This window comes from Rhododendron vialii, chromosome 6a (genome assembly GCF_030253575.1).
Source record: "Rhododendron vialii isolate Sample 1 chromosome 6a, ASM3025357v1".
In the NCBI taxonomy this organism is placed as follows: domain Eukaryota; kingdom Viridiplantae; phylum Streptophyta; class Magnoliopsida; order Ericales; family Ericaceae; genus Rhododendron; species Rhododendron vialii.
This window is the reverse complement of record NC_080562.1, coordinates 7185930-7213734: the sequence shown is the minus strand read 5'-3', so window position 1 is coordinate 7213734 and position 27805 is coordinate 7185930. Positions and strand designations below refer to the sequence as shown.

The window sequence follows — 27805 nt, the reverse complement described above, 5'->3', positions numbered from 1 at the left end:
TCACCTGTTGGATGATCTTGATTGCGCTTGTTGAGGCCAGCAGTGAGATGGTCGAGATTAACGATCTTCTTGATATTGGTCTGCAAATCGCGTACAAGCTTGAACTGGACATCGGCCTGTAGGAGGGCCCTTGCGATCTCGTTGAGGCATTCGTTGAATACTTTCCTGTCGATTATCGTTGCATTGCTCTTCTGCTGGAGAGCACGTGATTTGCTTCCCCTAATTCTGCTAACACATCTTTGATTGATTGAAAGAAGAAGAAGGAAGGTAATTGATGAATGGGATTTATGTGGTGGTTTGGGATTTTGTTAGGGTTAGGGTTTTTAATTTGGAATGATAGATGAAAACTGACAATGCGCTTATGAAGGCTTCACCGGCGGCGGTGAATATATATATATATATATATATATATATATATATATATATATATATAGTCCGGATCCCATAAGGGATCCTGCACGGTGCTATCGTGCGGGGCTCCCCTTTTCCGAGCAAATTTTGATGATTCGAGCCGCTCAAAGTGATTAGAACGTGATTTTTAGGGTACCTTCTGAGAAATCAACAAAAAAAACATCAGGAAGAGCTTGATCGGAGCAATTTTCACTGCGGAGCAGTTTTCATTAAACGGCTCAATGAAAACTGCTCCGATCAAGCCCTTCCCGATGTTTTTTTTGTCGATTTCTGTCGGATATCCTTAAAATAATGTTCTGATCACTTTGAGTGGCTCAAATTATCGAAATTTGCTCGGAAAAGGGGAGTCCTGTCCCTTATGGGATCCGGAGTGTGTGGTTGGAATAGGGATGGCATTTGTAGACTTGTGGAGCAAGCAAGTAATTAACCGTTTTGTAACCAAAAAAAAAAAAAAATGGCGACTCTTGATGAGCATAGTTTTTCGGAGCACAGCAAACTTGATTACTTTTCCTTCTTCTCTTCGCTCTTGGCATCTCCTTTCATCGTGAAAACTCCAACGCGGTTATTACGGTTATCGAGTCTGATTCCGACATTAATGATATATATGTACAGTATGTACGTGTAGTGCCTGTCCCGCTGTTTAAGTTGCCTAAACCCGAATTCAATTTAGTTGCACCACAAAAGTTGTAAATTTTTTTTTATAAAAAAAATAAAGATTTACTGCCCAAAGTATGGAGCCAAAAGTACTTAACCCAAGATACTTCATCCGTCCCAATTTGTTTGTCCATTTTTAAAAGTATTTATGTAGCCAGTAGCCCGGCCATTTCCATCTAGCATATGTGCATTGATACTATAAGCAGCAAAATGGTAGTAGCGCTTTGTTTTGTGTGTATTCTTTTGATCCGGAGGTGTTATAGTGCACCCCGTGTAGTGCACGTATAGGCGGCACACAACCGTCGATCTCATCAATCAACGGTCCACACTAAAAATTAATTATGACCGATAATAAATAATTCTTACCGTTCATAATTAAAAATCATAACTCAATTATTCATTGCCAATGTCAAAATTAATGACCCGTGTGAGCCCTATACGGTGTCTTGAAACTATAAGTGGGTTGCTATCATGGTTTCAAAAGTACAACGGGGGCATTAGTAACAATTTTCTCTAACACTATCTTGAAGAGTCGGGAAAAAAAAACATTCAGAGTGGGGATATGTAAAACGAAAAAATCGAACCATTTGGAAAAAATCGACTGAAATAATCGGTTTGGTTCGATTACGAAGATAGCTTCGCAGTTCAGTTTGATTTTGCTTTACAAACTATATTTTTGTGTTTTCGATTTTAGGGAGATAAAAGTTTTAATTTAAAACCCGAACTTGAGATATACATCTCTAATCTCCACGTTGAAATATCTAAATGAGGAGAAAATTTTCATTTAGCTACTCCATTTACCGTTGAAAGCCTCAAACCCTATTTCACTTTGCACCCAAAACACAGAGCGGCAGCAGCGTCATTCCTTCTCCTCTCTCTCTCTCTCTCTCTCTCTCTCTCTCTCTCGTTTCCCTCACTCACCACTGCGAAAACCACCGATAACTTCAAGATCGATCGACTCCATCTCTCTCTCTCTCTCCTCCTTGAAGATCGATGGTTCAGGTAAATCTTAATCCCATCTCACTCCACCCAATTTCAATTCAGTTACTATAGTCTTTCCACTCCGAAAATCGATAAGGTATAAAAACGGAGGTGCGATGGGTGCAAGACAAATTACCCATGGAAAACACTTCGCTTTATGTCAGTCGCGTAACTTTATTACTGAGTTTTCGTCCTAGAATTGGATTCAGTACAGGTTACTTGAGTTGGGTCTTTTACACTGTTTTTTATATTGTAATTCTCAGTTAGAGACTTTAATTTATTTGGTTTATTTACATGTTCCGTTTATTCACTTGATTTTGATGCTGTGAGAAAGAATTGTAACTTTACGACTAGGGTTTGCCTCTCTCTTTTGGGGTAGGTGATATTGCAGTAATGCAGTTTATTGGACTAGGGTTGGTTAAAACTTTTCCCTGTTTTTTTGGGTTCAGAAGAAAAATAAATCCCATTTATGTTTGACGTTTCTTTATTGATCCAGTGGAATATTTCATAGTATGTTGTTATTTCGAGACGTTTCTGTTTGCTGAATTGTGGAATAAGATGCAGGGCCGACCCTGGGCGTAGGCCCACCAGGCGACCGCCTTGGGCCTCCCATTTTGGGCCCAATCATAGGGCCCCCAAATAGCAGAAACCTAATAAATATTATGTATGTCAATTATTAGCACTTGTGCCACACGCGAAACCTAAGTTCGAATCCCACCCACGCCTACATTTTTAACGTGAACACCTTTGAACTCTTACAAAAAACCGTTTGGAAATGATGTTGCCGTGGTTCGATCACTCGACCAGCTGTTCCAATGACTTCAAGCGAATTGCCATTGCACTACAAACCTTTGATGCTCCACTACTCCAAATACTAATATGTATACAAACTTTTGAGAGGCCCCATTTTCAAATCTCGCCTGGGGCCTTGAAAATCTCAGGGCCGGGGCTGATAAGATGGAATCGGTGCGTTACGTCTAGGGTTTGCTTCTCCACAGTTTATTGAACTAGTAACTTTTCCCTGTTTTTCGGGGTTCAGGAGACAAATCCCATTCATGTTGCATGTTTCGTGGTTGAATAGTTCATAGTATGTTGTTATTTAAGAAGTTTCTGTTTGCTGAACTGTGGAATAAGTTTCTGTTTCTGTTTGCTGAACTATGGAACTAGTAACTTTACCCTGTCTTTTTGTTAGATCTTGGTCATTCATTCTGTATTAAAGCCTGTTTGAGCACTCGGTGTCTGGCTCTGTCTTGCTTACGTGGTTCCAATGGTTGTATGTTACACACTAATGATGACTTGAAGTTGATAAACGAACACTCGAGTTTGAGCTCGTGTTCATTCGTTAAAAAAAAAAGCTCGCTCGAGATCAATTTGCTACACAAACAAACTAAGCTTGAACATTTTTCAAAGCTTGTTAAGCTTTCCAACCAAGCTTGAACATTTTTTTGAAGCAGCTTTTGAACCAAGCTCGAACAAGCTACAGCTCGTCTTGTTCAGCTTATGATGTATAAAAAATTTAAAGCTACTCGAGTTTCGACTCGACTAAAGGTCGTTTCAAGATCGGTTGTCTCATAAACAAGCTAAAGCTTGAACATGTTGCTTGGACAATTAACTGCTGAGCTCGTTCGGCTTGTTTATCACTCTTGAAGTTATTGGAATTTGCTTTATTATTTGATTATTTTTATTTTGTTGCCGTGGTTGTTTTTCTTTAGGTGGAGAGGCTTTTTAAAGATGAAGCTACAGAAGAAAAGGGTGAACGCGCCAGAATGGTGAGTTTGGACTGTCAGGCATAATACTGGATATGCATGTCTTTTTAAGCTAATGGTATATGTTTTGGCAGTGCATCTCTGCTGTGTACTGTGTTTTCGATACTCTGATGAAGTATTACTGCTAGGGACCAGGACATGCAATTCGTATTTGATCCTGGAGAATATTTATCTGTATAGGATTTAATCACAAGGATATTGTTGGTAGATTTAGTTTTTGTTTTAGTATTTATCCCTCAGAAATATTGATAAGTTATCTTTTCTTGATTTGTATTTATGCTTCGGAATAACCTTTTTAAAGTACCCTACAGGCAATCTTAGAATTGTAGCTGATGAATTGAATTTGATTTCTTTTGGTATCAGTGTGGATCCACCTTTTCAACCCCTAGATGCAGATTTATAGGGTTCCTTGGGTGTGGAGTCCTGGGGTTTTATCTTTGCTTATCTATCTCCCTTTATCATCCTGCATCGATTGCATGTATGCACTAGCATTCATCTAATCTAGTCCAGTCCAGTTTACAGTATATTACAATTATTGAGCTATCTGGTGGCGCCTATATTTTGACAGTTGCAGGTTTGAGCTAGTTCTGTACTGGTATTACAGATGTTGGATTATAGTTTTCCCATTCTTTCTTGGTAGTCTTAGGAAGGACTTTTCCTTGTGTGAGAGCTATATTCCTTATAGAACATCAATTCATAATCTAATTTGCTCTTTATGCCATTGACCAAGTATTATGATTCTTCTTTTTAGGCATCCTTTATCGGTGCAATGGCAATTGCTGATTTGGTGAAAACAACCTTAGGGCCTAAGGGAATGGTAACCTTATTTTATTCTCACTTTACTGGAAAATCAGAAGTTCCTGCTCTTTATGATTTTGGTCTCTTTCTGTTTGTCAACTTAATCAGCTGCTCGTGCATGCAATTTCTCTGTAGGATAAAATTTTACAGTCAACAGGCAGGGGACACAGTGTTACTGTGACAAATGATGGTGCTACAATATTAAAGTCACTTCATATTGATAATCCAGCTGCTAAAGTCCTTGTTGGTATCCTCTCTTTCTTGTGTTTTGGTCTTAGTTTGGTATCTTTACTTCTGTTTTGTGTACCTGCTACCACGTGTATAGTGGGGATACTGGATATGAATAACAAAGTTACCCCTCTCTAAGATCTTAAGATTTTAGATGAGTTGGTGGTAAAAAATCAACACTATGAAGTGAGTTGCTTTTTAAAATTCAACATCATGAAATGAGTTGGTGGTTAGCAATTCAAGACTATGAAACTTGTATGTGCTTGTAACTAATATTTCTAGAGCTAATCTTCCACATATATGGGTACTTTTGGAATGATATCTAACTCTTCTATCAATCGTAAAACAGTTCTCATTCGATATCTTGTCATCCTTGATACATTGCAGAGATTTCCAAAGTTCAAGATGATGAAGTTGGAGATGGGACTACTTCTGTAGTTGTTTTGGCTGGCGAGCTTTTGAGGGAGGCAGAAAAGTTGGTAGCAACAAAGATTCATCCAATGACCATAATTGCAGGTCTGTTATAAGCTTGACTTTGCATTTTTCCCCATGATTTCTTCTTAGTGGGGGAGGAGAAGTCCATCCGCTTCAGCTGTGACCTTCTAATGTTTGTGACGACAACGTTTTGCTAGTTCTTCCATTGTTTTTTTTTCCCCCTTAAGTCTCACTTATGTCGAGATGTGCTTTTTGTCCATTCTTATTGGACCTTTTGATCTTTTATATCCCATATGCTAATTTTTGGTGACTAAAAAATTGTCTTATAATGTACCCCTTGTACCCCTTTTCCAATTCGATATGATGTGGCAGTATTTCTTTAGATGCCTTGTCGATCCATGTAAAATATGCGAAGAATTCATTCATGTGGCTTGTTATGCAGTGTTAGTTATGCAGTGTTTGATGCTAATAAGACGACGGTGAGGATTAGAGAAGATAGTTTTGACATTAGAAATGGACATGGCGCAGGCCATGTCACCAACTTCAAAGGACCCTACACCATGGCCCAGGCCATACCACTACCTCATAAGGGCCCACATATGAATCTAGTTAAGCGCCGTCTGTGGAAGAGGTACTGCGACCATAAGCATGAACTTGGAAGCACTGCAGCGGTTTGCCTCCTGCCTCCCCCATATGAGGCCCATGAGGTTCACAAAAACCTGACTCCTATGAGTAGGGATTTTGGACAACACCGCAGTACCTTGGGGTATTTGTGGCGTGGAGGGATGTACCAAAAATAAAAAATATGTGGCTTGGAGGGTAGGGAGGAAGGTTTCCTTGGGTCTTCAACCTGCAGTGCAACTTTGACAGCGACCTGCAGCTTGGAGACAGGCTACTCACACTTAGGATGCGTACTACCTCTCTGTCTCATGCACCTTGTGATGTAATGATCACAAGATGGTTAGGCAAGGCCCATGTAAGCTTCCTCCTATAGAGCTTTCGAGTTTAGACTCCTTGACTCTGGTCAAGAATTGCATACCCATTCATCAATTTGTAAGGCCTTGCCCCCTCCTGTGTGTGTGTGTGTCTCTCTCTCTCTCTCTCTCTCTCTCACTCTCTCTTCTCTTCAGGCCTGTGGTGCTATATGCAGATTTCCACTCATTAGGCAACCAAACGTCCAAACCTTGATTCCGATCAAGTCCACCCACGTTCTAGGTACCTTTCTTTGGATTTACACGTATTTGCATAGGTGTAAATGGAGGGTGGGTTGGAGATGCTCTTAGAAGTTAGAACCAGTTTGGTTTTTGGATAATCACTTTAGAAGAATTTGCGAACTACCATAAAGGAATTGTGTCCTTAGAAAGTAGCTAGTCTTATTTTGAAGTTGATCCACATTGCCAAGTTTTCTTTGTGGTCTGCGAGTATTTTCTTCTAACTGCTTATGGCTCAACATGCACTGTTCGCAAAACTGGCCGATTCTTGTTTGGGGCAAGTTACTTCCTTTAATTGAAGTTTGAAAGATTTTATTGCTACCCTTGGTATTTTATGCATTTATCCCCATACCTGACTTGTTTTTTGAATTTTTTTTCCCAATTTTCTAATCACACCAACTCCCTCAATAGCCAAAGCACAAAAATAATCGACTGAACAATGAAGACTGAGAAAGAATGATGAGTGATTCAAAGAAGTTATGTGAGTGGTTGGGTTGGTCCATAAATTTGTAGGTGGTGGTAGGATTTGGGATGGGGTCAATTGTCAATGGACATTTTGTGTGAAGGAGGTGAGATGTTGGGTGTCACTAACGGTGGCATTTGGTGTTTCAGAATCTGAAATGTTGTGGATGGAAGTTGAAGATGGGTGGTTTTCAAGTCAGTCTGTCGCAAAACATGATTGATTATATAGATAATTCTTCATTGGTCAATCCAGATAAGGTTGTAACTTAAATTAATCTGTGTGATTCATTGATAAACAGTTAATGTGGGTGTTCCTTTATATGAGTTTACATAAGTATGAGTGCTGTTGTTTCAAACAGTGGACGGGTGTTCCTAAAATAGTTTAGTGTCAGTGTAATTTGTCCTTTCTGATTTATAGTCACCATTGTGGGGGTTTTTTTTTATCCTTACGTTGCTTTTTAATTTCTTAGGTTTCCGGATGGCTGCTGAGTGTGCTCGTGAGGCTTTACTGAAGAGGGTGATGGATAATAAGGAAGATCCAGGTACCTTTTAGTACATTCGAGTATCAGATGTACAATGAGATTCGTATTATGAAGAGTGGCTTGTCTCTTCTCGATTTACAATGAGATTCATATTATGAACCTCCTGTCATTTTTGACAAGTTCCGGGATGGATGATTTTTGTCTGTTGGAGGGTTATTTAAGGCAGGGATGACACTATCTTAACATTGAGACCCTGTTTCCTTCTTTGCAATTTTTGCTTAGGTTTCTTTTTTCTGGTTCGGTAGGTAGTTATCCTTGCATTTGCATCTCAATGATTCTCATGGTATTAAGATCCTACTTTCAGTGGCATTTATTATGGAGAATGAGATATAACACTTAACATTAATGCAGAGAAATTCAAGGCTGACTTAATGAAGATTGCAATGACTACTTTGAGCTCTAAAATCCTCTCTCAGGATAAGAAACATTTTGCAAAACTGGCTGTTGATGCTGTTATGAGGCTAAAGGTGAGGAGGTGACACATATTTAGTTGTCTTTAGTTTGGAAAATTTATAAGAATGCAAGTTCCATCGCAGGATTAGTTTGGAGAGGTGTCTTTTGAACCATCTAACTACAAAGTGCCTAATGCACCCGTCCATTTAAGATCAAATTCTTCTATTGGTACTTCGTAGATGATTTGGTTTGGTTGACGATTATGACTTAACAGGTCCTTCATCCATAGGCATGGGCTATATTTTAACCTTCCATTTTGGGACCATCTATCTAAAGGCAGTTTTGTTAGATGGATCCTCTTTGTAGATTTTTCATGAATAAGAATGAACAATGAGTATTAGTACCAGTTTTTGCCCTCGAGAAAGGTTGGCCCAAGGATGGATCCAACTATGAACCATGGTCAGTTCCCAACGTTCACCGCAAGGATTTTGGCTCTGCTGCTGAGCTGGCTTTTGGAATATGTTGTCTTTATTACTTTTCATACAGGCCCGTATGGTTATCCTTTTGATGGTTCCATGATTCCATCTGGTATCTGCAGCGATGAACTTTCTTTGAGAATCCATTTTGTGTGCTCCTTTTGAAATTTTCCTCCATATTCAATTGTTTCGAGCATTGTTGTTGTTTGTTTCTGTAGCATTTGTTTTCTTTTTCTTTGATTCTGAAGGTTTAACCTTGATGTAGAATGTCCTTCGTGCATTTGGCCAGCTCTTCTAGTTAGGCTCTTTTACGTTTTGTGTGTTTTGGTAGTCTTTTCTCAATTTTTTGTTAGATTCGCATCATATTTTATGGATTAATCATCCATCTCGATGAGAGGAGTCTTAAAAGTATAGAATTATGACCGAAAGCAAAAAAAAGTTCACTAAAGACGAAAAAGTATCAAACAGCTCTCTTATTTGTCTAAAGTGCCGTCTTATTTGAATTTTTTCAACATCGGTTCATATTTTTATACTTTTCCGATTCGTTTGTCGAGAGACTCGAGACGAATGATCAACCCCAAATATTACAATGAAAACCTAGAAAAAAATTACAAAAAGTAAAAAATATCAAAATAAGTTTTAGACTTGTAAGTTTACAAGGAGGCAACCTTAGTATATATTTGTTTATTGTTGGCATTAATCATTTTTGTTAAAATGGCAGGGCAGCACAAACTTGGAGTCCATTCAAATTATTAAGAAGCCTGGCGGATCTTTGATTGATTCCTTTTTGGACGAAGGGTGGGACATCTGAACTTGTAATTCCTTGTTACAATAGGAATGCTTGCAGACCTAATTTATTGGCATTCATTCTGCTTTCTCTGGCCTCTCGGCTCAGATGTTCCTTTATGCTTATTTTGGCATTCTAAAAGTTCTTGGACTACTAAAAATTTGTTTGTTTTTTGCTGAGATTGTTTTGGCATGTCTGCAATGGTGGAGAAGCTTTATGCCAATGATAAGTTTGCATTATTTGGAAATAGGGTAACGTCAACTCTTTGAATCTTCATTCTTAATGTTTGCATAATCTGAGATTTTGAGCCCATCAAAACCTCCCCTGACCTCATTCTAGCTAACTGTGGCTTTGCGAAGTTGGTTATATTCTGATGTGTGCCTCAATAGTAGTTCATTAGATTACCATTTGGAGCAAGCATTGGCTCATGAATTCCATTTTTTGGGGGAGCAGGATGAGAACTCTCTCTCGTGCCCCAATTTTTTTTTAATGAGTACAGAAAATGGGAAAAATTCCAAGTTAGTAGTCGTGTTTTACTTTTTGTGTTTCTTATTTCTTCCCTCCTGACCACGAAAAGAAGTTTTGGTTATCCTAACTGTTTGCTGTGTACTTGGCAGGTTCATTCTAGACAAGAAAATTGGTATTGGCCAACCAAAACGCATTGAAAATGCAAAGATCTTGGTTGCAAATACTGCAATGGACACGGATAAAGTGAAAATTTATGGCGCCCGAGTTCGTGTTGATTCCATGAATAGGGTTGCTGAGATTGAAGCAGCTGAGAAGGAGAAGATGAGGGAGAAGGTGCAAAAGATCTTAGCTCATGGGATTAACTGCTTTGTGAACCGACAGCTCATTTACAATTTTCCAGAGGAACTATTTGCTGATGCGGGAATACTTGCAATTGAGCATGCTGATTTCGATGGCATTGAGCGCTTGGCTCTAGTTACGGGTGGTGATATCGCCTCTACTTTTGACAATCCAGAATCAGTTAAGCTTGGACATTGCAAGCTCATTGAAGAAATTATGATTGGTGAGGACAAGTTGATCAAATTTTCGGGTGTCGAAATGGGTCAGGCATGCACAATTGTATTGAGAGGTGCAAGGTATATTATTTTGTAGTCTTATGTTTTAATTCTCTTAACTGTTTCTTTCACATTACGTACATTGAGCGCTGTCACCAACTAATTTAATGTCATTCCTCAGACCAGTCTGATTTTTAAAATGCTAACTGTATTGAATAGAAAAGGAGGTCCTTATGTAGAGTCCTTTTTGTGTCGCTTGCTAATATCTGGTGCCTCTGTCTGTTGATTGGTCAAGTTTGTGCTTGGCGACACCTTGTTTGAATGTTCGCGTAATCTTAATAGTTGATAGGTGATTAGAGATGGAAATAGTTTTGGATTTGAGGGTTGAGGTTTGGGACTAAAATGTTTTTCCAATCTACTTTGCCTTTTCCAATGTTGAGGTGTAATCCTGCTGTACTGCAAGGATTTCGATGATTGATTATGAAATCTGATTGCTAGAAATGCATCCATCATCTTGTCCTAAAGGGCAAAAAAGTATATTTGGATTTCAACACTTGTTTAATGGGGCTTCGTCTGGCTCCTAATTCCCAGCTGTTGTGTTTGGGTCATACATTAACCTTCCGATATCAAGTATTCCATTCCTATGGCTTTACTTATTATATGTTGATGTTTTTGTGGCTCTTTTTTTTGGCAGCAATCACGTGCTTGATGAAGCTGAAAGGTCTCTGCACGATGCCTTGTGTGTGCTGTCTCAGACTGTAAATGACAGTAGGGTTTTGCTTGGTGGCGGATGGCCTGAGATGGTTATGGCAAAGGCAGTGGATGAGTTGGCCCGAAAGACACCTGGGAAAAAATCTCATGCTATTGAAGCTTTCTCCCGGGCACTCATTGCAATTCCAACAATCATTGCTGACAATGCTGGTTTGGACAGCGCTGACTTGGTTGCTCGGCTCCGAGCAGAGCACCACAAGGAAGGAAGTACTGCAGGAATAGATGTCATTACTGGAGCTGTAAGTGATAAGTGATGCAATTCAAGTAGAAAGTTAGAGATTACTCGTTGGCCCTGTTTGTTTGGCTGTACTAATAGCAAAAGGGTAGATAATTCCATGAGAATATAGGATTAGAAAACTTATTTTAAGGGAGTGGTTTCCCCTATTAAATTGCCAGTGAGGGAATCTTCACTAAAAATATTTAAACAGATTTTTAGATTCTAGCTTCTAAAAATCAGTTTAGACTTTAGAATGTTTGTCAAAAATTCTACATAACTGATTTTTAGAATCTACAGATTCTGAGAACCTGAAAATGTAAGAAATTCTCAAAATCAAAAGCTAGATTTGGGTAGCTTTTGGGATTCTACAACACATTCTCGAAAAAGGAATGAAATTCTCACAATTTTGTGGGATTTTCATGCTAGCGTTGAAGTTTTCAACCAAAAAGAGGAAACAAGAGAGGGAGGGACAAACTAATGGGGCCGTAAGACAAGCATATCACCTTGTACTTTTTCTTGTAAGTGCTATTCCTTGTTTACTTCAACTCTTGGAGTCTTTATTCAGGTGGGAGATATGGCGGAGCGTGGGATCTCCGAAGCATTCAAAGTTAAGCAGGCTGTGTTGCTTTCTGCCACCGAGGCTGCTGAGATGATTCTTAGAGTTGATGAAATCATCACCTGTGCCCCGCGTAAGAGAGAAGATAGAATGTGAGTTGAAAGACAGCTATTATGCCCATGCAGGACGGACATCTAGTTTGTAAGGCTTCTCGGTTTCTGGTACTATTGTAATGTCTACTGTTTTGATGATAGGCCGGGTGAAGAAGTTTAGTTGTATGAAGTTTGGAAGGTGTACTGTTTTAATGTGTACTACCGGGTTGCAGAGCAAAATTTAGTTGTATGGGGTTGGTTTTAGTCTCTGTTTGGAAGGATATACCGGTGTTGGGGATTTTGTTGAGATCTGGACTTTCGAAAGTCTATCAACGTAGGAAGTTGTCATTCATTGTTTATAAACATTTTGACGCTATTTTGTCACTAATGCAAGTAGATTCTTGGGGTCTTGCCTCATCTTGAATCTCAAATATATCCAATCTGCCGGGAATCTGTACATCGTCATGAGGCTTGCAGCGATACTGAAGCACCGGTAATAATGCACAAGCCCGTCACAACCACCATTTCTATAAGCTCGTGACAACAACAAAGAAGATTATGGGAACTTGTTAAATAAACTTGAATCTTTTTTAACCTCTTGTTGGATATTCTGCCACATTGCAAGGAGGAAGCAGACTGCTTCCTTTTTTTACCAGAAAAAAAAGGAAACCTTTCTTAGTCTAATAAGAGGTCCATTGAGCATCCTCCTGTGAGCTAATTAAGATTTGTCTGGATGGATGTTCTCAAATGAAAAGTTTGGATCATGGATTTGATAGGAAGAGTTTCACGTATACCTTTACGACATGCCCGCATGGCACCCACTTGTCTATTTCAGAATGGTCGCTGAAATGAACGAACCCGCATGGCAAGAAAATCAATTTGTGTAAATTTTCAAAAACAAAACAGAAAACGAACAGGATCTGTTTGATGAAGTTGCCAGTTTTTTCTTTATGAAAAACAAGAAATGAGTTTTTGTTTATTTATTAAAAAGTAAAGACAAAAAACATGTTTGGTGACCATAATAGTTTTTGTTTATTTATTTTTTGGGCTGTTGAAAGTAAAAACTCCATTTTTTTGGGTTTCTAGAATTTTCGTAAACTAATGGAATTGATTATGTATTTTGTAAACAAAAATAATAACACAACATGTTTATGATACTTGTTTCAAAAAAATATTGAAAACGAAACAAAAAAGTGAAAATAAACAGAGTCACGTCGTTTCTAATCTTTATTCAAAAGAAATTAATATAACATACCTTAGAAGCAAAGAAATGTCAAGCGATGGTCCTCTAAATAGTTCAAACTCCATCTTCAAGTGCCGTTAAAAATAAAAATAAATAAAAACTCCATTTTCTAGTCTTGATTTACAAAATACTTCATTGCAAAATCACGAATGATTTGTTACACAATATGGATGGCTTCAAAATTTCCACTTTTGAAGTTTCCATTGTTCAATAGGGCAATAATTCCCTCTCTTCCTTTGATTAACTTGTCACATTCCTTGATAATATACTTTACTGGTTGTTAGTTATTGACACGATAATAACCGCACACAAAAACCATAACTTAACGAATGAATAAACTCTCAAAATTTTTATTTTTCTCGCAGTTTGAAAAATTCCGTGCATAGCATAGGTTAATGCCTAGCAATAATTGACATGAAAATCCACAAAAGTCTACTAAAATGGGTGAGTTGTGCATCAAAATAGTTTTCTTTTTGGTTTGCCATCTATTGGAGGAATTTTTTAGCAAGAGCCAAGGGTTTGTTTGGAACTTTGAGAAAGAAAGGGAGGAAATGGAAAAATAAGAAAATATTATTATCTTTACGTTATAGTTTGGGGGGGTGGGGAAGAGATGAGAAAGTACCAAAAATAAAAAAGAATTGAATCATATCCGGTCTTTAATTTGGACCGGACATGACAATTTAATTTGAATCATATATTGCTCTAATCAATGGTTTGGATTTACTTGGTAAAGAATATGAGCAAATCCGAATAATTAATTACAGCAATGAATGATTCGAATTTAAACTGCCACATTTAGTCCAAAATATTTTTGTAAAGTATTTTCCCTTCTCTTCTCTCTCATAACCTAAGGATCCGTTTGAAACTCGTGAAAAGGAAATGAAAAAAAAGGAATATGTTTAAGAAGAAAAGTGTGAGGAAAATATCACGAAAATTGTATTGAGCATGAAAGCATACCGTGCTCAAAACTTGATTTTATCTTATTTTTCTCACTTTCTTTCTAATCCAAAGAAGGGGAGGGAAATTTCTTTAATTTTTCATTTCATTTTCTTTACATATGTTTCAAACAAAGCCTAAAGTTCCAAACAGGTTTTAAAGGAAAAAAACTCCAATTCTAATTGGTCGGGGCTTCCTTATCAAAAAAGAAAAAAAATTTGGTCGAGGGTTTACTGTTTTGTTACGAAATTACTCCTTTACTGCTTACCTAACGTAAACGGTCGCTTTACTCCACCAAATACATCACCGCCCACATTTATTACAAGATCACAAAACGCCATCAACGGGTCTGATCTACTTAGAGGAATGCTACATACACTACACACTTTCACTACACCATTCACAACATTCTTTATGAGACTCATTTCGGATCCAACAAAAAATATAGAAAAATATTTATAAATTTTAAAATAATATTTTAGGAGGCCTTGCAAAAAATCAACTTTAACCGGTATCGGTAAGTATTATTTCTGGGTTCGTATGTTTGAAATTGCGCAGTTGAGCATTTTCACTCTTATAAATTTAGAAATAATACTTACCGATACCGGTTAAAGCTGATTTTTTGCAGGGCCCCCTAAAATATTATTTTAAAATTTATGGATATTTTTCTGTATTTTTTGTTGGACCCGAAATGACTCCCGTAAAGAATGTAGTGGATGGTGTAGTGAAAATGTGTAGTGTATGTAACATTCCTGATCTCGTTTTGTCTCGAAAATTTCTGTGTTTTTGTGTTGAGAAAGTTTTCAATTGGTGAGTTTTAAAAAAAAATCACATAATTCAACGCTGAAAAACTTCTCTGCACAAAGACACATGAATTTTCGACATAGAGAATCTTGCCTCATCATCAACCATGATCCGATCTCTTATGTCACAAAAACCCTGTATCTATGTCTCGAGTGATTTTTCCACCGTTAAATTTTATTTATATTTTAAATTCAATAATCGAAAAACTCCACGAAAAGCACATAGATTTTTGGCTGAGAAAATACTGGCTCATCCACAACAATAAAAACTCCCCAAGACCAAATGCACTGTCATAATCTCTCCAGCTCCTCTCCTCCTTCACAATGACTGACAACGCGGAAGAGACTACGACTCACACTAACGCACCAGCGCCAGAAGAAGAGCCAAAAACCCCAACAATGGCCGCAACCGACGAACAACCCCCGACGGACGACGCAACAAAGGTGACGGAGAAGATGAGCACCCTGTCCTTCAGCATCTGGCCGCCCACGCAGCGCACGCGCGACGCCGTCGCCAAGCGCCTCGTCGAGACCCTCTCCGCGCCGTCCTCCGTCCTCTCCAAGCGCTACGGGACCCTGCCCGCCGACGAGGCCGCCGACGCCGCGCGCCGCATCGAGGCCGAGGCCTTCGCGGCCGCCGGGGCCTCCCCCGAAGACGACGGGATCGAGGTACTGCAGGTCTACTCCAAGGAGATCAGCAGGCGGATGCTCGACGCCGTCAAGTCCAGATCCGGTACCGTTCCGGTACCGGACGGGCACGTTGCGCAGGCTCCTGATGTGGCCCCCGCTTCCGGTGAGGAGACCAAGGCCGACGAGACCGAGGCTTGATTTGATCTGATCTAGGGTTTTTGTAAACCCGGGCTTCGGATACGGTATATTAGGGTTTCGGTGATTTCGAATGCTACTATGTTTTTATGTATGGAGTTGTCGTTCGTACTTTTATGAGATTTTGGACTGCCCGTGGAGTAATTATTAAACTCGTATTACTATCTAAACGATTCTCGTAGTATTACGCTTCAATTTTCTATCAGCCCCCTTCGGATTGTGGGAAATGGTGAGAAAAGAAATGGGAGGCCTTTGGAAGAGGAGTGGTAGACATCATGTACTCTCAGGCACTCTCATGCATTTGACTGGGTTCAAACCTTACTAGCTACAACTACCAGTACTGACTTTCTCCGAGGGTAAAAAAATAAAAAAGGGAAGGGAAGGGGAGGCCTTTCTCGCTAAATCTTGTCAAAAATGTCATTTTTCGTAATTTTCTATCCATTTCTGGCCAAATTACTCAATCCAAAGGTGTGATTGGGCTAGAAATTCTAATCCTTTCTTTTTCTTATCTTATCAAATCCCTCAATCCATAGGGGCTGTGTTCTCTGTTTTATTGCTTAGTTATAGGCTAAAGATATCTCTTGTTTAGTTTTAATTTACATCAGGTTCTCATTGTTGAGCAAGGTTTAAATTCTGTTATTGGAGATTTAGTATTAATGTACTATTACTATCTAAACGATTTTCGTAGTCTTATGCTTTAATTTTCTATCAGCCCCTTTGGATTGGAGAAAGGGTGTACTTTTCTCACAAAATCTCACCAAAAAAGAAGTCATTTTTGTACTTTTCTATCCATTTTTTTGCCAAATTACTAGATGCAAATGTGTGATTTGGCAAGCAATTCTAATCCTTTCTTTTCTTATCTTATCTTATCAAATCCCTCAATCCAAAGGGGCTGTGTCCTCTGTTGAATTTCCTATTGCTTAGTCATAGGCTAGAGATATCTGTTGTTTGGTTTTAAATTAGATCAAGTTGAACAAGGTTTAAATTCTGTTATTGGGTTTAAATTCTGTTATTGGGTTTTACTTTGAATGTATAAAATCTGATTTTAGGTTAAATTATGTTTGTTCGTTATGAGTTGCTAAATTTGTTGACAGAAGCCAGAAAATGCGACCACCTGCTGGTTTAAGAGTCAAACAGTCAGTACGGAGATATGATGTGTGCTTTGTGAGTTGTGATGTTTGATTTAACTCAATGTTTCCTTGAATTACCTTGCAGTTTAGTTGGACCTCATACTTTTTAACCTCGGGCCTGGTTGGGATATTGTCTAAGGTTAGATCTGTCCAAGCCTCCCCACTCATACCCCAATCTATTGGAGATTACATGGGTACTTTTATCATTGTTGTCTCGTTGGGATATTTGTTGTGTCGTATAGCAAAATCATCTATGTGCAATGCTGTTGTGAATGACTCGTATGCAAGGTGTCATAGGATGTTTTGTGCATGATGTGAAGATTTATGCGACTACATATACGGAATCATTATGTCTGCTTTCTTTTGCATATCTGGATCATAGCCGATCTCAGCCCTTCCATGAAATGCTACTGGTACAACTGTGTCTGAGCATATTTTTCAGGTGTTCTCTTGATTTTACTCATTCTCCTGCTAAGAGCTCCATGTTAGCTTGGTCCTTTTGACTATTTTGGTGATTTTTTGTCGGGATGTGTGTGTGTGTGTGGGAGAGAGAGAGAGAGAGAGAGAGAGAGAGAGAGAGAGATGTGGTTTGATGGATCACCAACCCCTATGTAGCCTTGACACTTTCATCAGAGGCCATATTCCGGTGTCGGACACCAACACCCTTCGGAAACGTGTCCAACAAGTTTACCAATTGAACTTTTTTGGTTTAGACAATCTGGGGAGTTGGGGACACTCTAAAAATGCTCTAGATACTTGCAATACGCATCAGGAATGTTGAATGAAATAGTAGATGCTTGCTGAAGCTTAGAGAAGTCTTTCCTTTTTGTGTTTTCACTTGGTTTTGTCTATTTGGGGTCTTAATTCTAAGGTTGTATGGGACTATGGGTAACATGAGGGATTTTATGTCATTGAATTGAGTTGAGATTAGATGCAAGATGGTAAGCAAGTGGCAAAACATCATAGTAAGTATCTTAGTTTCCATCACTGCTCTTGACAACATTGTCAAATATGCCCCTGCCATTATTAAGTGGCTTGTAGAGGTTCATGATCTGATTTCTGGGAACTTTTTCTTTTGTTTTGTTACCTTAGTAGTTCACAAAATTAGGGCATCATATTTACTGGTTATCGCAGCGTAAAAGTTAAAACACTTTTTCCCCTTGATCATAATTGTTCGTAGGTCGATCGGACATCGATATGTATGTCGGAGGACAAAATGTACCTGGGTGATGTTGACATAGCTGTTGATGTCCAACCGAGCTATTTTTTTTTTTTTACAGGAACGTAAACTATGGACCATGGTCATTGTATGATGGCCCAAACCGGAGCTTGGTCCAGTTTTACCTCTCTCCTGGTTGCTGTTGGTCCTCTTCCTAGGTGATTGAGTCATTATTGTTTGTCTGAACAGTTGCTCTTGGATAAGCCCTTGTGAAACCGAAATTAAGCCGTTCATTTTGTCTGGTTGAGTGTCAAATAAATACGAAGTTTTACTGAAATGAAGAACAGGGGGAAATGAATCTGTCTGGTTGAGTGTCTAACTGTCAAATTTATATGAGTAACAACCATACACCAAAAATTAAGAGCTAGCAACATCAATAATTAAGAAAATATTTGGCCAAGTGATTCTGAGAAAGTAATAAGTGCTTTCTCTATAAGATTACAGGTTTCATTTCCATGGAGGCTAAACATTCCAAATCTTGCAGCCAGTGGGGGCTATGCCCGGTTGTTACCTTCAAGACCTTGGAATTAGTCGAGATGCGCCCAATCTGATTTGGACATCAAGTTATCAAAAAAAAGAAGTACAGTATTAATTAGGAAAATATAGTTTTCATTTTGCAATTAAATCAAGCGGAGGGTGAATATGCATAGCTTTGGGAGCTTGAAAGTGTCTACAGCACGTCTGGGGACAAAAATTTGTGCATTACTATTTACACCCATTTTCTTCATTCCCCATCAACTTCTCCTCTTTACTTTATTTTTTTGTTGCAGCCACTTCTCCTCACAACTACAATGATCTACGGAGATGTGGTGAAGTAAAATGGAGATGGATCCTCTCCTATTCATGAAAATGAACTCAATCATCCCGTTTGTTCATTTTGGAGCTTGTTTCGTGAGTTCAATAATGATCTAAACTGTTAAATTTTCAGAGCACGTAATCAACATTAACCACAATATGAATCAGGTTCGTAAATGAGTTTGAAACGTATTTACCATCATCCAATCAACTGAACTTAAACATGATGAATTTTCTCTGACAAATGTTGGAATTGAATGATTTGGATCATCATCGAAATAAAAGTGAAGAAAATACTACAAATAAAAAAAGAAAATTGAAAAAAAAATGCTGGGGGTACCGAAAATGTACGACATGCGGGGCCCATTTTTGGATCGCACACGAATAATTCAAACTATTTGTTAATTTTAAAATAATTTATAGAGTAACCCTACAAAAAATCAACTCAATCTAATATATCTAATTTTTTTGTACCCCTAAAGTTCGATACCTATAGCATTACATAAAATAAAGGGAATTGATTTTCACACACTCTTTTTATATTCACACTTCTTTTTTTATTTTTATTTTTGTCTTTTAGTAAAAAATTTACCTAGACTTACTTAAAAAAAAAAAAAAAAAAGAGGGTGCGGATATGGAGAGTTTAAAATCACTCCCCTAATAAATAAAAAGGGATTGTCTGCAGAGAAGCGCGTGCAGCCCAATTTGGACCGTTCATATTGACAAATAATGATCAGATCAGTTGGTATTCTTATCGGTAAAAGTATATTCTTACCAATAGGAATATCAAAACAAATGCATACCGTTGAAAATTTTATCTAACGGTTGCGATCACTTGAAAGCTTTGCGCATAAAAGGAGAGGATCCATTGCCGCAAAATATGGAAAAAAAAATCAGTGTCGAGCGGGTACCACGTGGTGCTCGCTCGCGCATCCGGGCCGTTCATTTCATTTTTGAATGGCTTAGATTTGGAGAGAGAAAATGAGAGAGAAAGTGTTAGGGTGAGAGGAGAGAGAGAGTTTCAATCTGACCCGTACAAAAATATATCGAACGGCTCAGATGCACCGAATGAATATCACGTGGGATGTATCGCTTGGCACTGAAAAATCTCTCCAAAATATGGGGTGCTTTTTGTAAGTATCCGCATCCATCCATTTTCCTATCTTGTCTTCTTCGAAAACAGCCTAAACCAGGTGGACCACCCACTCAGCAATTCCCCAATTGGATTATCCCTCTCTCTCTTCCAACCCAGACCCCAACTCATCCCTATCCTTGTCTCTCGCTTTCCTCTCGCATCGCAAATTCTCTCTCACTAGAACCCTTCTCTCAATCCGCCGGCGATGAAGCGACCGGTGGACTCGTCCTCCTCCGATCCGGCCTCTGTCGACGACGACGCCAAAACCAACAAGAAGGTCAAGCCGGACGAGCCGGATCCGGACCAGGTACCCGACAACACCTCCTCCTCCTCCGCGTCTGTCCTGACCGACGAGGACCTGCTGCACGAGGTGCTGAAGCACGCCGACGCGCGCACGGTGGCCACGTCGGCGTGCGTGAACAGGCAGTGGCGCAGGACGGCGAGCGACGAGCGGCTCTGGGAGCTGATCTGCGGGAGGCACTGGGCCCACATCGGGTCCGGATCCTCGGGTGGATCGACCCACCAGCTCCGGTCCGTCGTCCTCGCCCTCGGCGGGTTCCGCCGCCTCCACTCGCTCTCCGTCCTGCCCCTCTCCAAACCTGCTGCGTCCTCCTCCGCCGCCGCGACGTCGGCGTGGCCGTGCCTCCCGCTTCCGGCGCCGGTGGTGCCGGCGAGATCGGCGGCGGGGAAGAGTCGGTGGGGGAAGGATGAGATGCACCTGTCGCTGTCGCTTCTGTCGATTCGGTACTACGAGAAGATGAACTTCAATAATCGTGGGAAATGAGTTGAATTAACTAAAAGTTTGTCGATTGGGTTTCTTGTTTTGTTGTTGTTGTTGTTGTTGCTGCAGTAGTATTGTTATGTGGCGAGTGTATCGATTGGATCTGTATCCGAAGTGTATGTCGATTGATTTTTTCTTGATCTATGTTCTTTTCTTTGGGTTAGTTCACCATTTTTGCCAAAGCGAAGGAAACCAACTAGAATCTGTGGGGAGAGGGAAACTTATTCACGGCATCTATTATCGTCAATAGATTATTTTTAATTTAGATCGTTCAAAACACAGAGACTGAGCACCAACAAGATTTTCTGCTGTGGAAAAAAATACAACAGCGTAGGGCTATCACTTCCCTACCCAGCTAGGAAAACAAACAAAACATCAAACAAAAACAGAGTTAGTAGAAGGGACTGAAAACCCTGGAGTGTAGACTCCAGGTCCTTGCTAGCAGCCTCTTTGAATTCATTGGTCTTCATCAATCCTCTCCAAGAGCTTAAGCAAGCTCGAATATCACCTATAATCAGAGCACCAAGAGCAGATGCTGGAGTACGGATCCCTTGAAGAAACCGCCTTCTATTCCTTCCGCGCCACAAACTATCTAACCTTTCGTGCCACAAGCCATAGATAGTAGCAGAGCCATGGATAACTTGTAGACTCTGCTAGGGCAGGAATCACTGGACCTATGAGCCATTACCCGCTTAATCTCATTAGTGATTTGTTTTTCAACAGAATCACCTTCCATATCGACTTAAAATATTCACAATAAAAAAAAAAATGTTTGAGTTTCATCATCAATCTGACAAAGCAAGCACGTTGTATTCCCGAACGTTCAATTTGTAATGAAATATTGGATCTTTGTGTTTATAGTACTAGTATTGTATACTCTCAAGCGAGTTCGCGTCCACGGAATTTGTGTTTGGATATTGGTAAAGTTGGGGGAAATGATTCAGGTTTTGAGTGTATTTGCATAATTTACAACATATACTATACAAAGGTGTGAAAAAGTAAACTAATGAAAAGGTAAAACAGTATTTCCTGTGAGTAAAAATAAGAAAGAGTATGGAAATTAAAAAGTGTACTACGAAAATAACTACTCTTAAAAAAAAAATTTCCCCACAAAACATGCCATTAATTAGTGGGTGATAGGGGGTGGAGGATGCTCTTTCCCCACTTTGTGAGTGGACACTCGACACAAAATTACAGAACCATTGGAGGTGGTGTCAATTCCCACGGCTCCATAATGGCATAGTAAAGAGTAACATGGAAATGGTTGGCGTTTGTCTCGTTCCGAATTTTTTTATCCAAATCACATCTTGCATTCAATAAAAGTCTTCGGGCGCTTACAAAAATTTCTATTCGGATACAGAGATATGAAGCTATAACCAAGTTTGATACGCTTACGATATACAATAAATACAAACAGATGAGCTTATGTCTAAATCCCAAACATGAGTCTCAAACTCTCTCCACAACCGACAATAAAATGCGGTAATAGTGGAGTTAGAAATCTAGACACTAAGTCGCCTGAGGGTGGTGTAGAAACCATATCAAAACTAACGACAAAACGCCGATGGAAACCTCTTCCACAAATTTGCTAACTAAAGTCAAACACCGGCCGGTTCGTGGCATAGAGAGAAACGCTGACAAAGTCAGCAAGCCTTCGTTGCCACGAACGACGGATACCACGCCGATGCAAACCTCCACTGTCACAGTAGTTTCTGGACATAGGCCAACAAAATGCCCGACGAAGCCAACAGCCACGCGCCCACGGTGAGCACGATACCAAATCGTGGGTCAAAACACGAAACAATCAAACTAAGAAATTATTACCCACCGCCATAATTCACTGGATCAGCGAAAATCAGACCGGAAAAACCATCGGACTGGGGAGGCTATAGCTGGAGACAAAGACAAACTAAAGAAAACAATACAGTAAGAAAAACCCTAACCTCGGCCATCCTCCTCGTTATTGTCCGCTGTCGCCTGTCGGTCACCATTGTCCAGATCTGAGCTGATAAGGAGGAGAAGAATTAGAGCCAAACCCACACGCCACCACCGGAGCCTAAAAGTCGGAGCTTGAAAATGCCGCTCATCAACACTTGGGAGTGTTTGATTGCAAATTTCGTTTTGGGATTCGTAATGAGGTGGGATTAGGATTGGAATTGAAAATGAGGTGGAATTATTAATGAGAGGATGAATCATTTATTCATGTTTGCTTTGCACAGGATTAGGATTGAGATTGGAAATGAGAATGAGATGGAATTGTAAATAATAGGTTTGTTTTGGCTAGGATTAAGATTGAGATTGAAATTAAGGTGGATTTTTAAACTGATTTTGCTCAATCCCATGGGGATGGAATTCGTAATAACACCCCCCATGGGTTGACTAATCCCATCAAATGGGGGGATTGGTATTCCCATGGGATTTGTAATCCATGGAATAAAAATCCAACCAAACACACTTCTTGAACTACATTTCACTTTCGGAGTCCCATCCCAAACTCCAATTCGGCTATCAAACACGCCCTTAATCGAAATACAAACCGGAAAGGAATACACACAAATAGAGAATGAGAGATGGGAGGGGGTGGAGGGAGGTGGAGGAGGCAGCGGCCCCTTCCCCCAAAAAATAAAAAAATAAAAAATGAATGGTCCCGATTATATTCGTGTGCTAAATTAGCCTTTTGACCTTTTCTATCTCTGTTTCAACTGAAGACAGTTGAAGGATAGCACCCTGTTTGTTTTGTACAGTATTTGAATGGTTTTTGACCCAGTAACCTCTTGAGTCTTGATCTTTTACTGTACTTACCCTCTTTCAATACGTCAAATTTGGATTACAATATACCAGGAAAAAGAATTTTCATTAACTAAAATAAATACTTATTTTTCAAATAAAGTACGTACTTATTTTTTAAATTAAAGGTAATGTATTATGAGAGAATAACTTGTATCGTAAATCGAAAAATAGGTACTAACAGTAAAAAATAAGAGTCCGTTCCAGAACGGAAAAAACCCCCCTTATTTTTTAAGAAGGCAATTTCAAACTCAAAAATTATGGGCTTATTAAAATCTAAAAATATGCAATATGGATCTTGTTTGATAGATCTTATCGAGATCTTTAATACGATGCAAAAAAAATTGAAAAATTATTTTTCATTTACATTATTTTTTAATTTGAAAATGTGAAATTAGCTATTTATTTTTTAAGAAGGTTTCTGGAACGGGCTCTAAGAACTTTAGCGGAATGGGAGAGGGTGTTCCTCTTTCCTCCCTTAAAAAATAAGTACTTATTTGTAATTTTCAAACTTAAAAATAATAGCCTTACTAAAATAAAAATATATGCAATATGGATGTATCAAACCCTGCAATAAAAAATGAAAAATATTTTCGTGAACGTATTAACCTAGCCTGAAAATAGATCCTTATTTTTTAAGTACTTACTTAAGAATTTGAAAAAGAAAGAGAAAAAAACTCTGAGTCAAACAGGGTTAATTCAATACTAGCCTTCAACAATCTAGAAGTACAACGTTATTTTCTTTGGAGGAAGTTTCTCAGAATCCCATATTGTTTTGTCAAAAGGAGATTGAAGAATTGATTTAGGATTAGAATGTTCGAATCATGAGTAGGGATATGAACTATGGAAATGAATTCAAATGTGCTATTCGGATAAGGGTGTTTGGAAGCTAACTTCTTTTTCTTTTCTTTTCTTCAAAAGCCAAAAGAGAATATTTTTACTATCCCTTGAATGGAGTACTAACCCCGTTTTCGAAAGGAAAATAAGTACTTATTTTTTAAGAAGATAATTTCAAGTTCAAAAATCATGTGCTTACGCAAATAATTTTTTTATCAATATAGATCTTGTTTGATAGACCTCATTAAGATTTTTTATACGATGCAAAAAAAAAATTGAAAATTTATTTTTCATTTACATTATTTTTTAGTTTGAAAATATAAAATAAATACTAATTTTTTTTTAAGAATGTGTTCTGGACGGAGCTTAAGATTAACAAAAAAGAGCAAAAGGCGTCACAATAAAAGAAGATGATTTCAACTAAGTTAGCACCCATCTTGCCGACAATCATATGCCGAACTTCTTTTTCTTAGATTATATATAGATAGATTCAGGACTATAAAAGTCTAAACCTTTGAATATTTGAATCTCTGTTTCAACCTGAGACAGCTCAGGTGACAACTTTTGATTTGCTTAGATATATATTAAACAAATCTAGAATGTTCAAAATGGAAGTACAAACGGAAAAGAAACAAAAAAGAGAACCCATTGAGTCATATAGGATTAAGAGGGCCAGAACAAAGGTAATCGTGATCTTATACAAGTTCCTACGCATTAGGTTTTGTTAGAATATGTGTGAACGTCAAGTCGCACATCAAATACATAGAAAATATGGTTGGACTTTAATGTACAATTGAGTGGCTCATCACTTATAACACTTAGCTTTTTAAGTGAATATGGATCATTCAATGTATATTGTATCCAAGTGATGTGGTGGACTCTCTGCCTTTACTCTCATGCATGCAAATTCTATGGGAAGACTCTCGACTCACGCGCCATTGAATAGGCTTGCATGGAGAACAGTGGAGCGGAAAAAAAAAATTCAAGGTGACTCCTGATGAAGCAAGTTGACTCGATGTTGGAGTGTTGTATTAGATGGCTCTGTATCGATGGAGTGTGTATCTCATGTGAACGTCAAGTCTCACATTGAATAAATAGGAAAATGATAGCACTTTAATATGTATAATTGGTTGAATCATCACTTACAAGGCTTACTTTTTAAGTCAATTTGGTCATTCAATGTATATTGAGTACAAGTGATGCGGCCGTGGACTCTCTGACATTACTCCTACACAAATTGAGCCTTGAGCACATGAGTGACGGGTCGATGCATTAATTGTACAAACTCCCAACAGTTCCTCTCTTTTGAAGAAGCTAGGCAAAGGATGTTTTTTTAATCTTGGATCTCGATTTTACTCGTACTGAAACAAATAATGGGGCAAAACAATCAGATTAAAACCATAACTTTTGTTTCAGTGGCCATTCATGACCTTGTAAATTGGATTTGAGAGAGGGGTCAAAACTAATCAAAACATACTACTAGTATTATACAGAGGTAGTGCGAAATGCAAACGTCAGTAGAAAACATGTATTTTTAGGCCATTTCCATTTGCCACCCCCTCCAACAGTACTTGCTTGACCAGGAATTGAAGAGTACTGTAAAACATGTTTACGCAATTGATCAAGCAAATTAACTAACTCCAGGAAATTTCATGGAACTGCAGTCTCTCTCTCTCTCTCTCTCTCTCTCTCTCTGTGATTAGTTAGGATTAATTAACTTAATTAACAAAAGATTCAAAGTAGGACTAAAATTCTGCTATTTTTTCTGTTAGAAAATGGGTAGTTGGTAGTTTCCTGAAAATCTCATTTTGAGGGTCCCTTGTCCATTCCCCATTCAAAGGAATTTGGAGGTGGCGGCGCCTCTCTAATCCCTTTCAACCCACCCACGTGTTTGAAACTTTGAACACATATATGCATGTTTGTACATATTTCTGTTGCATTTCCCTCCTTGCCTCATCCCTATAAATACAGGACACCATTCTAACCTCCATCATCCAAGGCCAGCTCTCTCTCTCTCTCTCTACAAGTCTACAACCCTCTCCAAATGGCCCAAACACTCAATTCTCTCACCTTGTTCTTAGTTCTTCTCCTAACGAACACTTCATTTTTCATTACCAAAGCTCGTCCTCTCAGTGCTGCTAATTGTAAGCCTCCTATCCCTATAGGCGAAGCGATTGAGAATGTCTTTGAAGGGTTCTACATTGAAGCAATAAAAACCGGGGGCCCAAGTGCAGGAGGGGAAGGACACAAACTCGTCAATAGTGAAGCTCTCGGTGGAATTAAAAACTCTGGCCCAAGCTCCGGAGGAGAGGGACATGGATACACCAACACCGAAGCATTAGGGGGAATCAAACACTCCGGTCCAAGTGACGGAGGGGAGGGACACAAATTCACCAACACGGAAACTCTCGGGGGAATAAAATCCTTTGCAGGTCCGAGACATGGAGGGGAGGGACATGAATCCACCAACACTGAAACTCTCGGGGGGATCAAACTCTCTGCAGGTCCAAGCGATGGAGGAGAGGGACATGTATTCGACAACAATGAAATACTAGGGGGCATCAAAGACTCTGCAGGTCCAAGCGATGGAGGACAGGGACATGAATTCGCCAACAGTGAAACACTAGGGGGGATCAAACTTTCTGCAGGTCCAAGTGATGGAGGAGAGGGACATGGATTCGACAACAATGAAATACTTGGGGGCATCAAACACTCTGGAGGTCCAAGCGATGGAGGAAAGGGACATGAATTCGCCAACAGTGAAACACTACGGGGGATCAAACTCTCTGCAGGTCCAAGTGATGGAGGAGAGGGACATGGATTCGACAACAAGGGCATCAAACACTCTGGAGGTCCAAGCGATGGAGGAAAGGGACATGAATTCACCGACAGTGAAACACTAGGGGGGATCAAACACCCTGCAGGTCCAAGCGATGGAGGACCGGGGCATTAGTCCATCAATTATTGAATTGGGGAGATTGAAGATCTGGTCCAAGCCGCAACTAACTTGCTCAATGGCATTTTGGATGAACAAGAAGCTCTCTCTATTTCTTTTCACTAGAAACTTGATTCTTTCATTTCTTTATTATTCCGGGGCTAAATTCAGCTCATCGAGAAAACTACTTATTCTTTTGTGTGTTGTAGTTTGATACAAATTTTCATTTGCTTGTCTTATTTGAAGTTGTTACGTTTCAAGACTCAATTAGAGGAATTCTTAGTATATATCCTTTGTATTATATTATGTTTGAAGACTCAAAGAAACCATTTTGCTCTAGCTGGAGAGAAAAACATTTTTACATAATTTACAGCGCTCAATTGTGTGCGTTCAAATGTGTCTTGGACGGTTCGGATTTTGAAAAAACGGACGGCTGAGATTGTGCAGAACCGTGAGTAAGTTATTCACGGCGTTTCTCTCCTGGTTGATATTCGTGGTTTGTAACTCTTCCTCATCAATGCGTGCACAATCATATGTTAACAAACAAAGATATGCACACAATTCTCTTATTAAAAAA

The 27805-nt window shown here is 39.1% G+C and overlaps 4 protein-coding genes across 5 annotated transcripts; all 4 read left to right on the top strand.

Annotated features, from left to right (window-relative positions):
- The first annotated feature begins 1856 nt into the window (after positions 1–1856).
- LOC131331277 (T-complex protein 1 subunit beta-like) lies at positions 1857–12219 on the top strand. Of its 2 annotated transcripts, XM_058365162.1 has the most exons (12): positions 1897–2067; positions 3239–3319; positions 3759–3815; positions 4564–4629; positions 4746–4857; positions 5226–5354; positions 7417–7488; positions 7840–7955; positions 9079–9155; positions 9762–10247; positions 10861–11176; positions 11720–12219. In XM_058365162.1, exons 2-12 carry the CDS (start codon positions 3314–3316, stop codon positions 11864–11866), a joined length of 1584 nt encoding a protein of 527 aa, XP_058221145.1. In that variant the 5' UTR covers positions 1897–2067; positions 3239–3313; the 3' UTR covers positions 11867–12219. The 2 variants fall into 2 exon arrangements, with proteins under 2 accessions (XP_058221144.1, XP_058221145.1); XM_058365161.1 differs by lacking the exon at positions 3239–3319 and having other exon boundaries at positions 1857–2067.
- Positions 12220–15070: 2851 nt separating this feature from the next.
- On the top strand, positions 15071–15779 carry LOC131331276 (MFP1 attachment factor 1-like). The gene has a single exon (XM_058365160.1). It carries the CDS (start codon positions 15109–15111, stop codon positions 15610–15612), a length of 504 nt encoding a protein of 167 aa, XP_058221143.1. The 5' UTR covers positions 15071–15108; the 3' UTR covers positions 15613–15779.
- A 4207-nt stretch (positions 15780–19986) lies between these two features.
- On the top strand, positions 19987–20831 carry LOC131331273 (F-box protein GID2-like). Its single transcript, XM_058365158.1, has one exon. It carries the CDS (start codon positions 20094–20096, stop codon positions 20670–20672), a length of 579 nt encoding a protein of 192 aa, XP_058221141.1. The 5' UTR covers positions 19987–20093; the 3' UTR covers positions 20673–20831.
- A 5448-nt stretch (positions 20832–26279) lies between these two features.
- LOC131331272 (uncharacterized) lies at positions 26280–27454 on the top strand. Its single transcript, XM_058365157.1, has one exon. The coding sequence runs from the start codon at positions 26338–26340 to the stop codon at positions 27244–27246; it is 909 nt and encodes a 302-aa protein (XP_058221140.1). The 5' UTR covers positions 26280–26337; the 3' UTR covers positions 27247–27454.
- Positions 27455–27805: the final 351 nt, after the last annotated feature.

Excerpts from the sequence above, each read along its gene's own strand:
- LOC131331277 (XM_058365161.1), top strand. Across the intron at positions 10,248-10,860 it reads ATTGTATTGAGAGGTGCAAG|CAATCACGTGCTTGATGAAG; the intron begins GTATATTATTTT and ends TTTTTTTGGCAG. Across the intron at positions 11,177-11,719 it reads TAGATGTCATTACTGGAGCT|GTGGGAGATATGGCGGAGCG; the intron begins GTAAGTGATAAG and ends GTCTTTATTCAG.
- LOC131331276 (XM_058365160.1), top strand. The coding sequence starts at position 15,109 with ATGACTGACAACGCGGAAGAGACTACGACTCACACTAACGCACCAGCG.
- LOC131331273 (XM_058365158.1), top strand. The coding sequence starts at position 20,094 with ATGAAGCGACCGGTGGACTCGTCCTCCTCCGATCCGGCCTCTGTCGAC.
- LOC131331272 (XM_058365157.1), top strand. The coding sequence starts at position 26,338 with ATGGCCCAAACACTCAATTCTCTCACCTTGTTCTTAGTTCTTCTCCTA.